The sequence below is a fragment of the Amblyraja radiata genome, chromosome 34 (assembly GCF_010909765.2).
Source record: "Amblyraja radiata isolate CabotCenter1 chromosome 34, sAmbRad1.1.pri, whole genome shotgun sequence".
NCBI lineage: Eukaryota > Metazoa > Chordata > Chondrichthyes > Rajiformes > Rajidae > Amblyraja > Amblyraja radiata.
The window spans coordinates 13,201,753-13,216,835 of NC_045989.1; the positions used below are offsets into that span (position 1 = coordinate 13,201,753).

Below are 15,083 nucleotides of genomic sequence, written 5' to 3' on the forward strand. Positions count from 1 at the left end.
TTTTCTATGTTTCTATGTTTCTATGTATCAATGAAGCAAATTATGAGTCAATCTATTTTTTGTGGTAGATTGATGAATTAATTTCTGCCGCAGTGGGATATTTTACAATTTGTGTCCGGGATACTTTAACCCAAACGGGTGGCTGTGAGTCCTACGTGGTAATTGATGCCAAGGAAAACAATTTTGAGAAATACGCTGCCATTTCTGTACTGTTTCTACCGAGAGAAAGTCTGGGATATGCTGTAGTAGTTCTTGCTGAGGTTTGCCGTGATCAGCTGTGTACCAGAGGACTTTGTGATCCATGGGTTGTCTGCAAGAATGCACACTGAGATAACATAAATCGCCTCTGGAAAATAATTAACTTGGTGAAAGACACACTTTGGTCTGCTTGAAACCGATTGAACTTCCAGGGTGAAATGTCCATAAGCAGATTCTGCTAACTGGTACATACCAGGGTGCAAGGGTATGTGCTGAGCCTCCGTGCAGACACCATGAAGGCTCTGTGGAGGGCCCAGCTGCCACTGGGGTGCCGTGTTTGTGTAACAGCCTTTCAAAGGCTCCACAGCTACACTGTTTAAGGAAGAAACATGACTGGCATGGACACATTGTAAGAGAACGTATAGGATTGATGGTAAAATGAATGTAAGGAAAACAAGAAAACTGTGCATATTATGAAGTATACCTATTGTAACATATGCAAATTGGTGAGTTTATTTCTCATACTGCTACAGTATCTAGACTTTAAAAGTATTTCATTGTCTGTGAATGAGAAATATCCTACTGCAGCACTTTGCAGAGTAGGAGCAGAGACTCTGTGAATGGCTTCCCTTGTCCCGTGGTACCCACATTGTCCCGTGTCCCGTGGTACCCACATATACTCCTGTGCAGTTGGACAATCGCACACCAGGATACCAGGCGTGCAATTAAACTCTTCTGCCTTTATCATTTCCCAAACACTTAAATCAAATGCTCTTGACTGGTTCCTGACAGTGGCCACAGCAGAAAAGGGGAACCTCTGTCATCTGTTCAGTGATTGCATCTTATCTGATCCAATGCAGCTTGTAAGGCAAGCCAAGATTGTACCTCGGATCAATGAAACCACAGTATGAGATAATCCTCTGATACACCTTGTTTAACAGCATGGAACAGTGGAATAATAACATTCCAAAGAACCGATCACAAGGTTTATGGAAATAATACCTGGAGTGGACCTACTCGGTAATATATGAACCACATTTGAATCAAACCAGGAGGACACGACCCTCTTTTACGCACATCAAGTTCCATTGGATACGAACATTGAAGCTAAACACTACCTGGGAATGCTTTGAGACCCAATGCCTCAACACGTTGAGCACACGATTTGTAGCTGCTCTTCGAATGACAAATTCTTTGTCACAAATTCTCTGATCAGCAGGAAAGCCTGGAATCAATGCAAAAATGTATTCAGAAATAATAGTGAACATCAGAGACCACCTCGGCACATCATCTATTGGGAGCTGACGACTAAGCATTTGATTATATCTCTCCCTCTCTCACACTGGAGCTTGGCCTACCAACTTGAGTCTGACAGAACCTGACTATCTTTGTTAGACTTGTCTTAGTTATGAAAATGATAATGCAACTGTAGCTTAGCTCGGGTTGCAGTGCTAGGCCACATGCAACAATTTACACTGTTTAGTTTAGTTGGGAGATACAGCGTGGAAAACAGGCCCTTCAGCCCCCCGAGTCCACGCCAATCAATGATCCCTCATACACTAGTTCTATCCTACACACTAGGTATAATTTACAGAAGCTAATTAACCTACAAACCTGCACATCTTTGGAATGTGGGAGAAAACCGGAGCAACTGCACGCGTTCACAGCAAGAACATGCAAACTCCGTACAGACAGCATCTGTAGTCAGGTTTAAACCCAGGTTTCTGGCGAAGTAGGAAGCAAATCCACTGCAGTGCCACTGTGCCACCCTCGAGTAATCTGTGCTGAGCTATCTTTCACCACGTAGGCCATGTGCAGTGGTTTCTGTTGGGAGAAGGTTTGCTCACAATGATAGTGTTTCAGCCCCAGCATGCTGAAAGAGCTTCCTCTTTCGGCATGCTGAGAGAGCTGGTTTGGGTTTGGGGGGTTTCTGAAGTGAACAGCTGTAGTGACGTTTGAGTGAAAGAGGAACTTTTAAAGTTGGGACCCATCGTGACGCTCTGCCCTGTTGTGTCTGGTAGATGCCAGCTGTGAACTTAACACAGGAATCTGAACCCTAGCATGTTTGAGCTTGTTTAATCATGCCAACAGTCAGAAAAATATGCCAAGAACAAATCACATTCCAATTTTATGCCCAAACAGGTTCACTATCTCTCATCAAATCTCAGCGAGCTAAGAATATAATAATCACAATCATGATTCCCTATCATTCAGTAAGATCATGACTGTTTTTTTACTTCTGTGTCACTAACTCCATATCCTTTGATTCCTTCACGGTCTATCTAGGGTCTGTTAAAGTTAAGCACGTGGGTCGAAATAGGTCCTCATTCATATGTGCTCCACATGCATACACCAGCAGCGACTTTCAAAATTCACCAGTGAATCTGCACCATACACCACACACCCACACACCCACACACCACACACTCACACACCCACACACCCACACACCACCCCCCCACACCCACACACCCACACACCCCACCCCCACACCCACACACCCACACACCCCAACCCCACACCCCCACACACACACACACACACACACACACACACACACACACACACACACACACACACACACACACTTCTGTAATGTTGTAGACTCTCCCCAGTTTTTTTTATTTCTATTGGCTCTCAGTCTCGCTACTGGCCACCATACATTGTGACATAAAATCAATTCAACTCTGTTCTCTATTGTGGTGTTATGTGGATCCTCGCTAACCATCAACTATTACTGTTACCACTGCCAACTCATCATCATCATCTGTGCTAATCTAGAATATTGTTCATAAGAGAATGTAATGCATCATTTATATTTCTCACTTACAATCAAGAACATTTAGCTATTTATTGATCTGATCCCAATATAATGCTCTTTAAAAGAGCTGAGGCAGACACAAGGGACCTCGTGCCTCCTTTTTGATATTTCATATGAATCTAGCACCAATAAAGCATGATTTCACTGAAAATGCATTAACTACATTAATAGTAAAAACAGGCAGAAATACAATTTCATCATTGATTAATCTTTGAAACTGCCTTCTGCTGACTATTAGAGTATCTATTATGACTAGAATCAATTAACAGGGGACTTTATTAATAAAGATTCAGCATTAAGAAATCCGATCCCACGTGCCAAAATAAAGGGTACCTGCGCTGGCCAGGGACATTCTCCTGAACTTCTCCTTGGTGGGAGTGCCCTCGTTGGCACCAGCCGTCGCAATGGCAAAGGCTGAGGTCGCTGACATTGCACTACGATTGTTCTCCATCTCCCGACTGGAGGTGACTACCACTCCGTTATTGTAGGAAAACAAGGGGAACTCTGCAGAGTCAAAGAAGGTCACAGGTAATCCACAACTCCTGGCTATTTCAATCACTAGCTTGTTATATATTTCAACTTATACTGGCTGTGCCAACTTATGTATACTATAGTGTATATCATTCTCTAGAAAGCCATTTGTGAGAAAATGGGAATATAAAAGCTAAAAGCAGAAGAAAGCCATTTAGCCCCTCGTGCCTGTTTCACCATTCAACAAGCTAATAGCAGTTGTTCCAGTGTACACTTTCTTGCAATCATCCATATCCCTTGATACCTTCAATATCCCCAAATTCTCTGCATTAATAGTTTTATTTTTCTGTATGAAATACAACCGCTATATAATGATGAGTTATATTATTCTTGATAAAAACAGAATAATGAGACAATTAAAGTAAGAGTAGAATTTAAAAAAACGAAAGAAACGAAAGACATAAAAGATTCTACCTAAAATGCATGTCTGTAGAGCAGACTAGTCAGACAAGAAATACAACCTTCTGAAAATGTATTGTAACAAATCTTTGAGTTGGAGAAAGTGCATCTGAACACATTTATGTAAATATTATCAAACAAAATTAGACACTTGCATAAGGTGATAGTGGGGCAGGTAACAAAATGGTTGCTTTTAAAAGGAGGAAAAGCTTGGGAATTCCAGATATTGAGACCTAGAGAGCTATTAATGAATAAATACAAAAAGCTAGACATGGAAGAATGCAGTGGTCTCAGAGTGTCAGGGCTGAAGGTGGTGTAAATGATATGATTGTTGTGGATGGAGGTGGCCATGCTGTGTTAGAGAGCTGCAGAGGTTAGAGGTGGTTACAGTTTTTCCAAGGACTGTTGGGACTAAAGAGATTACAGAGACAGGAATCCGAAACAAGTTACAGAGTCGGGAAAAGGTTACAGAGACACAAAGTTCCCCGGTTGAAGGAGATTGTTTGATCTTATCGTGAGTTGACACCTGGTTCTTTACTCCGTACCTGAGGAGTTCTTTGATTTTAGTTTTTTTGGAGACGTTGGAGATTTTGTCGGTGATGTTTCTGTCTCAGCCTCATCACTGAAGCCTTGCTCAATCTCGGAATCCTCCTTGACTGTCCTGGCTGCACCTACTTGCAAAATGAGAAATTCATTATATGTCTGGAGTGCGCTGAATCCATGCATATCTTCACCTTGAATACTTTCTCTTTTCAATGGGGGGCTGCATGAAATAATTGGCCTCTCAGTGTCGATTTCACTGAAGGACTGTGTTTCTTGGCCTGAAAGGGGCCTGACTACAATAGCTGACATGAGAAGCAGTCAGCCTACAGTAAATAAGCCTTTTTGTCCACACCAGCCTTACTCATATAAACGCCATCACCTTTACTAGTAGTGGATCAACTAATCGATACCAGACATATATATGTCAAAGCCCCAAGCTCCCAGGTAAAGTGCGAAGTGGCCATTTTTCCATAGTAACTGATGTACACAATGACTAATATAATTAAATATTTCCTATCATTGTACGTTAAGTGCAAAGGAAAACCAACGCCTCCATCTCACACACCCTCTCACCATTGCTGCCATTTACACATTGTCATTAAGTAGGAGGGTAGTGTCTTCCCTTGAACAGTACAGGCTGCAAGGTTCAGAGAGAAGCACTTTCATATTCTCAAACATAATTAGGGACAAACACTAAGTGTTGTCCAAACCAACAGCAGCTACATCTTGAGAACCCTGGCACCAAGACATGAGTTGTAGAATGATTCTTTTCCTGACCATTCACCATTTAACTCTACTGGCTTTTGAAGTGTTCTCGCAACTCACCTCCTTTACTGGGACCAGAATCTTCAGCTTTGTCTGATTTGGCTTCTTGCTCATCGGAGAGTTTGTTGGAATAGGTGCTGGACACGTACAGCTTGTTGATATCCAGGCTGGTCTTGCTGAAGGGGGACGGCGAGGAGTACATGCTTGCATAGCCATTGGATGAGCAGGTCATGGTGGCAAGGTCCAGGGCCTTTCCCCCCGTGATAATGGGAATATTCAGGGAAAGCTTCCTCCTCCGAATTGGTGACGACGTCTTAGAAATAGAAAGGGGCGGCGGGGAGGAAAATTTCCGACTCGCTCGTGGGGATTTTGGGGGCTCCCTGTACATAAGTTTATTATTTTGGCTGCTTGCAAGAAAGAGTTCAAGTGACCTACATTTGAGAGGAAATCTAGTGTTAATAGGATGATTGATGTATAATTGCACCATTTATTTAACCATAAGCATCATTAAACGATTAGGGCAGACTGTGAAATCAAACACACTTTGCTGAGAGTTAGTCTCTTCATTATTATCCCTTTCAGGCAATCTAAACACACTATGGTTATTGATTTTTATGTGTTTTTGGGAGAAAATGTTGGAAGGAATTATTGAATTATTGACAGTGTTGCAAATCTGCCTCATTCAAAGACCTCTACCGACAGCGCTGTAAAATTTATTTTCAAGCTAACATGCTTATAAGGAAGTTTTCTACGTGCTCTGACTCTGTGAAGTGTTCCTTGTTCAGAACCTACATAACACCGTTGTATACTGCTCAATTGTGGTCTAACTATAAGAAAAAGAGTATGCAGAGGCTCAAGGTAGCATACAATGATGCAATGAGGTTGCTGCTTCGTGTCCCTAGGTGGCATAGTGCCAGTCAATTGTTTGTGTCCACTAGAGTGCCAACCTGTGAGGCACTCTTAAGACAGCTGATGTTTAGTTTTATGTGTCGCCTGGACAAATCAGAGAACCACATAATTGAAGCCCTAGTCAGCCCTCTGAAAAGCTGCTATAGATTCACTTCTAGGCTAAGATGGCATTGGTGCAATAGCTTGTATATCTTATAGGCTAATATGCAATTTTTAATGTATTTTTTGTATCTCCTTATACTGTATGATGTGTTATATGGACCTGTGTCTGAAATAAAACTTTATTATTATTCAAAATTAATAGTGGAAATGCTCTCATTAGAACAAGAACTCAATTATATCAATTCTGTAAACGATGTGAAGAATTTTGTATGAACATATTACTGACATCATTATGCATATGATTGGACTCATTCTTTCCACATGACATATGCTTGTGCACACACATGTACAGTAGATTTAAATGTATCACACCAAAACATGGACACATGGACACATCACCTTGCAGGTATCGCACTTATTGGTTTCTTGTAAATGGTGATGAGCTTGTCCAGCACCACTTCGGCTGTGGTGAAAACCCGATATGAATGCAGGAACGTGTTGAGGAAGTCTATACTTAAGAAGCGCAGGTCAGTCAGGCGCTCCAATAGACGCTCCACGGTTGCATAGCGAATCTGGAGAACTTTGCAGGAGTTGAGGGTTTTGCTGAATCTTATATCCACATCATCACAGTAAAGGCTGGTGTCAGACCTGCCAGTTACAATGAAAACAATGAGAATCACTATCAGGAAAAGGTGGACTGTCATTTGGAATGCAGACAATGTCGTTTCTGGTAAATTTCCAGATAATGTTTGGCAGATTTTGTACATACAGTACAGTATGTGATTTCAATGGATATCGAGCCGAGACAGTTAAGATGCAGATTGTAAATGGTAATTGATGCCAGATCAATTGTTAATTTTAAGTCTGAGACTGATAGATAACCAACGTTGGTGCGATATAGGTGAAAGGTAGAAATTCTGCAGTTAAGGTGTAATAGAACAATCACAATCTCATCAATTGGCTTAACAGCTCAAGAGGATGCAAACACTCACCTTTCCTAATATTTAGTGGCAGAAGATTGTAGTACCAAACTCATACAACAATACAATTTATTTGTCACTTGAACCTCATAGAGGCTCAAGTGAAATGTTGTTTCTGCAGTCATACATACAAGAAAAAAAAGACCCAAGACACAACACAATTTACACAGACATCCATCACAGCGCATCTCCACCTCGCTGTGATGGAAGGCAAAAAAAACTTATCTCTCCCCTGCACTTCCCTCTCCCCCCAATGTCAGAGTCAAAGTCAGAGCCCCCGGCGGCGATGCCAATTGTCCCGCGGCCATTAACGCCGCGCCGGGTGATGCAAGGCCGCGCTCCGGGTCTTGTTGTTGGAGCCCCGGGCGGGCGCTGGCAAAGTCCCGCAGCCATTGAAGCCACGCCGGGCAATGATGTAAGGCCCCGCTCCAGGTCATCCTCGACCCCGCTACTCGGGCGGGAGAAGTCGCCGTTGCGGAATCCCCGAAAAGCGGTCTCCCAGCAGGGACCCGCGGGCTCCCGATATCACCGTCCCCCAGACCTGCGGTAAGCCTCCGAAACTCCGAGGGTCGGGTCGCAGCAGCGCGCCACCACCGCTCCACCCGCTCCGGACTCGGCCAGCTCCGTGATGGTGAGTAGCTCCGCAGCTCCGTGACTGGAGCCCCAGGACGTTCCTGCTGGAGGCCGCTCCACTTTGCAGCCCCAACGACAACGGAGACCCAACAGGGATAGGTTGGGTTCTCCGTGCAGGGGAAAGATTTTAAAAGTTTCCCCCCCCCACCCCCCCCACACACACACACACACACACACACACACACACACACATACCCCATCAAAAAAATAAAAACTACATTAAAACGGGACAAAAAATAACAAAAAGACAGACGGACTGCAGAGGCCGCTGCGACGTGAGATCTAGGAGTCAGTACAACCCTCTACCACTGGATCTTCAATTCCTGACCGATAGACTACAATCAGGGAAGATCGGCTACAAAACAACCTTGTTGGTAATTTTACTGGTGCTCCGCAAGGATTTGTTCTCAGCCCCTGCTACACTCCCTATACACTCACAATTGTGTGGCCAAATTTTGCTCTAACTCCATTTACGAGTTTGCAGATGACACCACCATAGTTGGCCAGATTTCAAACCATGGCAAAAACGGAGAACAAGAGGAGAAAGAGAGCTTAGTAACATGGTGTCAAGCCAACCCCTCTCAATGTCAGAAAAATTAAGGTTAGTTATTGATTTTAAAAAAACAGAGTAGTGTACAAGTCCTAATCATCATCAATGGTGCTGAAATGTATATGGTCAACAGATTCAAGTTCCTAGTGGTATGAATCACCAACAATTTGTCCTGAACCAACTACATTGAAGCTACAGCCAAGAAAGCACCGCAATGCCTCTATATTCTTAGAAGACTAAGGAAGTTTTGCATGTTTCCAACATTTCTTACCAACCTCTATGGATGCTCGGCAGATAGCATCCTATTGGGATGCATCGCAACTTGGTTTTGAAACAGATTTTCACAAGTCAGCATGAAATTGAAGAAAGTTGTAGATGAGGCCCAGTCCATCATAAAAAGCAAACTCCATCTACACTTCACATTGCCTCGGGAAAGCAGCCAACAAAATCAAGGACCTTTTACACAGCCTCTTCTCTCGTCCCCCGTCGGGCAGAAGATACAAAACTTTGAAAGCACGTAACACCAGACTAAGGAACAGTTTCTTCAATGCTCTTATCAGACTACTGACCAGACTTGTCATAAGTTAAGGGTATAGTCTCAAACTCCCTGTAGCAGGCGTACAGTATTTGACAGCTTCAGCACCAATAACAAAAGGAACTTCTTAGCCAGTATATTATAGGATAATGTCTATCCCACAGCAGATAGAAATGGAGCTACATAACAGAGATAGGTCAAGTTCTACTTTTTGGTGTTTGGGAGTGTTTAAAAAAAATTCAATAATGGGATGCAAGTTTTGCTAGCAAGGCTATCAATCATTCTCCATCCCTAATTGCCATGAGAAGGTGATGTGACAGCAGAGTGCTTGGTAAGGCATGTCAAAGGTAGTTAAGATGCATCCAGAATCTGTCATGGATTCAATGCAATGGAGCCATGGGGCCATAATAGATAAGATGAACAGATTTCCTTCCCTGAACAGCATTATGTTTTTATGTTTGCAGATTTCTAGCCCAGTAACTTAGCCACTATGTGACCAAATTCTGATTGCATTAAAGAGACACTTCCTCTGCATACAATTGCTTCTGTGAGTTGAGTAGACTTGCAGTGGATTATCACTTACTTAATCATCTGTGGAACTGTGACTTTGGAGTTTTCTTCAAATGCATTCATCATCAGACCATTGCATCGAATATTATCTATGCACTGGAGAGAGAGAAATAATTTGGTATATAATAATAAAAAAACTGCAGACCTGATTTTTTTTTTAAACCCTGCAAAGTTTTGAACAACTGGATGAAAAGTTAAAAGCTTGAAATATGTATCTGTTTCTCCCTCCTTTGATGCTCCCTGATCCGCTGAATATTTGCAGCAAGAATTGTATTCTCTAGGAACTGAAATTACTGTCGGAACATTAAGCACCTATCTATGGCCATACAGCAATAATTAATGAACTTTTAACACAGTAGAACAGCCAAGATACTTCACAGGAGCACCAACAAACAGTTTGTTACCAACTACATGAGGAGATACTAAAATTAAACTTTTGCCAAAGAGGGAGGAGATTAGGAACCTTTTGAAGAAGAAAGGAGTGAGAACCAGAGCAAGAACCAATGAGAAATCCCAGGAAAAGGACAAGAGGAGTGAGATTAAATGGAGAGGCTCTTTCACATTGGGACATGCACAATGGCCAAACAGTCTTTGTCTACATGATTCTATGAGAATTCACTCACCTGGCTAATATCACTAGTCCATGCAACTTTCTCTTGCCGTGACGAGGCCACCAGAATCACAGTGAATGATGGCGTATCTTTCGGTTCCACCACAAGTTTGAAATCAAGGTGTTCCATGTCTTGACCTGCTCCTCGAGCTGGCAGATTTAAAAATAAAAGATTCACAGCAACAGTGGCACACCATTTGGTTCTTTTCCCTCTCCCTCCATCTTGAATTTGCCTCGAATATCATAACATCCCTGACAAGCCAAACCGCAGCCGCCTAGTCCTCGGCTTCAACTCCCAGATTGTGCCATTGTTTCCAGTTATGCATCATCCAATGGATTTCCCATCTTGCTCTCCCAAAGCAACAGGCACCTGACATGAATTGTTACATCTTGGAATAGTGCCCAAATGGGGATTTAATGGACTTAAAGAAAATAGAATTCAGGAATGTTCTTGCATCTGACCTGGTGCCAGATGCACAGGCAGAAACAGAGTAAATATCCCTTGACCATGCCTCATATACATTCCTTTCCGCAACCTCAGAAATAGAATCCCCAATATTCTGGCTTGAACCTCTTCCGTATTTACTAGTTTAGGTCCTCTGGTCTTCCTGCCTTGGCTCAAAGCCTATTTGAGACAGCCTGACCAATCTACCCCAAAGAGTTACTTACACACTGGTCACCCCCCCCCCCCCCCCTCCTCCCCCCAGCCTTGCTACTCATGATCCTGATGTGGGAATACATTACTGTTCCTTCATCATCACTGGGTCTAGCCCTGGAACATCCTGCTCAACAGCACCGTGGGAGCATGTTTACCAGAAGGACAGTGGTGCTCAAAATCAGGAGAACGTAATGGACAAGATCATGGAGGTGCAGTTGTTTAATGTACGTGCTGCCATAGAAAAGGCTGTCAGTTGAGATGCTTTCTTGGTCATAGAGTCATAGATTGATACAGTGTGGAAACAGGTCCTTCGGCCCAACTTGCCCACACAGGCCAACATGTCCCAGCTACCAGCATTTGGTCCATATCCCTCCAAACCTATCCTTTCCATGTGCCTGCTTAATTGCTTCTTAAATGTTGGGATAGTCCCTACCTCAACTACCTCCTCCGGCAGCTTGTTTCATACATCCACCTCCATTTGTGTGAAAAACTCAGATTCCTATTACATCTTTTCCCCTTCACCTTAAACCTATGTCCTCTGGTCCTCGATTTACCTACTCTGGGCAAGAGACTCTGTGCATCTACCTGATCTATTCCTCTCATGATCTGTAAGATCACCCCTCATCCTCCTGCGCTCTAAGGAATAGAGTCCCAGTCTACTCAACCTCCCTCCAAAGCTCAGACTCTCTAGTCCTGACAACATCCTCGTAAATCTTTTTTGTACCCTTTCCAGCTTGGTGGAAAACATAAATTCAGCATCAACTTTAACCTTTAGTGCTGAGGCTCTTTTCACCAGTACCAAGCCAGGGTTCAGTGAGAGCCCTTAGAACAGAATTAGACTGGTCAGGCTTTGGTTCCAGGAGTTGATATACTGATTTAACCTGCCAACTTACAGAAGCAAGTACACACACAAGGACCTCTCACAGATACACGCAAACACAAATGCATGTGCTGAGTCTTGTGTGCAAGCCCAGTCTTAGACATAAACACACACCGACACATACACACACTCTCACAGATTCACACTCATAGGTGCTCACGCCCATTCACACTTGCACACAAATTCTATATTGCAACTCTTTGTACATACTCTCATCTTCTGTGGTCTCTGGGTCCTCCAACAAGGTGCAGTCAATAAGTGAGAGAACACCATTCTGTAAAGCAATTAAAACCACTTGAAAAGGCAAACAAGATTTGGCTTAAACATAAATGACATTCTTTCTCACAGCTGAGTTCATCCCTGGAATGATACATATCGTTAGTGAAATGGCCAGACACACACTGGTGGTAATTAACAGAAAGGTGTAAAATGACACATTTTCATAATACGTTGAAGAAAGGTAATCAATGGTGAGGTCATACAGGAGATGCAAGAACCAAATGAACAGGAGGTTATATACATAAATAATTGAAGGATCACCTCCCCATAGGCAACTGCTCTTGTCTGGAGCAGCGTCGCACACATGACTCAGTGCAGTTGGTTGTTAGCTGACAAGAGGAGCATTAATGGGTCTAGTGCCCGTGATCAGAATCCCCTCAGTGGTTCCCAGAGAGGTGGTAGTTTTCATAAATTAACAGAGATTCTGTGTCAGGGCCAAGGAGTTCCAGGACCTGTGAGGTCACTGGTAAAAGCAATGGGGAGATCCCTGAATGGAACCCCTGTACATTCTGCCCTGTACAAATGATGGGAGATTTAACCTAAACCTAAAGCCCCAGCCTTTCACTTCCAGAAAGGTTCCCACCCGCCTGGCACTGAGCGAGAGCCAAATTCCCTGAGCAGCTTCTGATGTACTTACTCGTTTACTGTCAAACAGCATCTGAAAAACAAAACCAGCCACAGTGATTATCACATGGGGGGGATGAGGAAGCAGAGAAATGTCTGAGTGGGTGGGAGAATGGTCTATATTTGTGACACAAAATTATATTGAAGGACAATGCTAGAGGAGGAGCCCATTTATTCTCTCAAGCCTGTTCGACCTTACTATAAATTTTGAGTGAAATGTGATGTAATTCCATTAATGTGGCCTTTAATACTTCCCTTAATTCCATTGCTTATCAATTTTAAAATGAACATCCTAAAACTGAGCCTCAACTGTAGACTTGTGACTAGATTATCAAATCTCCTCCAACATTTGGGCATGGATGGATTCCCAGCCTGATATCCAGCCTCTCAGGTTGAGCCTGCTTCCAATGTTCAGACTTTGATCCTCGAGTGAGGAATTCCTCAAAATCACATTTGAAACATTAGAGTAAGATATTGCCAAAAACACATTTCACCTTGTCACTGGCTACACCATTCAGAACAATGTTTCCATGATCATGACCTCGGAGAGGATATTTATTCATGTGAGCCCAAGGACGATAACATTTCATCTTATGTGGGGGAGTGATGAGTTGCTGGGATCGTTCTTCTGAGAGTAGAGAAAATGGAGGGGAAATTCAAAAGCGGTCTTCAAAAGCACAGAGTTTTGATAGAGTCAATGAGTAGAAGCTGCTTCCACAGAAGGCTGGTAACCAGAGGGAAGATGAGGGATTTTTACACAGCATTTTTCTGGCCACATGCTATTTTAAAGTGACCAATAGTGGGTAATCGATAGCTACTTTCGATGGGGAAATTTGATGAAAGGGGATATTTGCAGAACTTTGGGGAAAAAGAGGCATTGAATAGAGAACTCTTTCAAAAATCTAGCACATTGATGGATGGGCGGCAAAAATACATTTATTTTCTGTGTACATCACTTATTTGAGTGCTAATGCTGCAGCATTTCTGCACATATTACATTTTGAAATGAAAGAACACACAGATAAGCATTGGTCACCTACTTTAGTTAGGTGGAGTTTCCCACCCGATCCTCGGGTACAAACTATCAAGTGTTTGGAGAACAGAAAACATTGCTTCTCTCCCTCCTTTTTCAGTGAGAGCGATCCCAACCGACCACGGGTAATCTTCCCTTTCTCAGTCATTGGTACTTGGATAAGCGATCCTGGGTTAGAGAGAGTATCAGCTGGTTACAGGTGGACCGTAAAACAAAGATAAGCATATCGCTCTCAACAGAATATCATGTGAGCTGCCAACTCAGCAAAACCTGCAGTGGTTGTGTATTGAGCATGATGCAATTGCAGTTATGATATTAGATTAGTAATCCAGCAAATGAGAGTTTAAAGGCAAATTTAAGTGATTTTAAACTCAGTTCATTAAATAATTCCAGTTGATTAAGTATAATTAGTCACAATACTACTGAATTCTTGTGACCCGTCTCATGTATATTAGGGAAGGAAAATTGCCACCTTAGCTGCTCTGAGTCTTCGAAATGCCTTCTAAAGTGGCCGTAAATAAAATGCTAAAATTCCACTTGCAAGCTGCTGAAGGTATGGCACAATAGACAACGTTCTGCCATGTGACTCGGTGTGTCACTGAACACTTTGTTCACTTGTAGTCCACTCCATTGGTAAAGATCATTCCACAGGATTTCTTTGCTCGTCAAGGATGCCTGCCACTCTGGCCATTCCCTGTTCCTTCTTCTCCTTCTGGGATATTAGGAGCTTGAAAGCCTGGACGTACAAACTTAAAAACAGCTTCTTCCCCACTGCTATCTGACTCCTGAACCAATCACCTCGTTCACACCTATTTCTCAGAGGTGCTGACAAGTACACTTCCACTTAACTCTACGACGGTTGTTAATTCCGTTATTGTACTTTATAAAAAAAATTTACACGTCTTCCGATTGCAATACAATCTTGCACCATTCCGCTGTTTTGCACTCCTCATTGTACTTATTGTATCTATCATTACAGTATATGTATTATTTACTCTATGAGCTTCATATAAACAAGGAATTTAATTTCATACATCGTTTATAGGCAATAAAACTAAACTAAGTAACTACCCAAATTGGTTATTTACATCCATACAAGAAAGTAGATGGGTTTTCAGCTTAACTTTTCACTCCTAGAATATCAAACTTAGTGATGTATCCCAGAGTCAGATGCAAAATCTTATTGAAGGAGTATAAGACATTAAACCCAGGCTGCCTTTGAAGAAGAGCCGTACAGTTCCCCTCAGTGTCTCAGTCAATGATTCTTTCTCAACCATCATTAAAGTTTATGTAACCATGCCATGGGCATTTTCTTTAGTCGTGGCAACTCATCACAGGGATTTCACTGGCTGCAAGTTGGGAGAGTTCATCTAATTGCAAATATCTTCAAGCAGCACAGCCTGAAATCAGCGTATCAACTGACAGTCCACTTGCCAATGAAAATGCAAGTAAATGGCAAAGGA

General features: G+C 42.6%; 1 protein-coding gene across 2 annotated transcripts in view; it reads right to left on the minus strand.

Annotated features, from left to right (window-relative positions):
- The window catches only part of rasgrf1 (Ras protein specific guanine nucleotide releasing factor 1), a 59,955-nt gene that overhangs the window by 10,299 nt on the left and 34,573 nt on the right, over positions 1 to 15,083 (minus strand). The window contains exons 10-19 of one of the 2 annotated variants that reach the window (XM_033050168.1): positions 13,628 to 13,788; positions 12,601 to 12,621; positions 11,895 to 11,958; positions 10,160 to 10,296; positions 9,550 to 9,632; positions 6,668 to 6,916; positions 5,318 to 5,688; positions 4,495 to 4,620; positions 3,353 to 3,523; positions 1,317 to 1,423 (exon numbers count right to left, since the gene is read on the minus strand). In XM_033050168.1, coding sequence (XP_032906059.1) covers positions 1,317 to 1,423; positions 3,353 to 3,523; positions 4,495 to 4,620; positions 5,318 to 5,688; positions 6,668 to 6,916; positions 9,550 to 9,632; positions 10,160 to 10,296; positions 11,895 to 11,958; positions 12,601 to 12,621; positions 13,628 to 13,788 — 1,490 coding nt within the window. Of the gene's footprint in view, positions 1 to 1,316; positions 1,424 to 3,352; positions 3,524 to 4,494; positions 4,624 to 5,317; positions 5,689 to 6,667; positions 6,917 to 9,549; positions 9,633 to 10,159; positions 10,297 to 11,894; positions 11,959 to 12,600; positions 12,622 to 13,627; positions 13,789 to 15,083 lie in introns of both variants that reach the window. The other variant, XM_033050167.1, reaches the window with a different exon arrangement.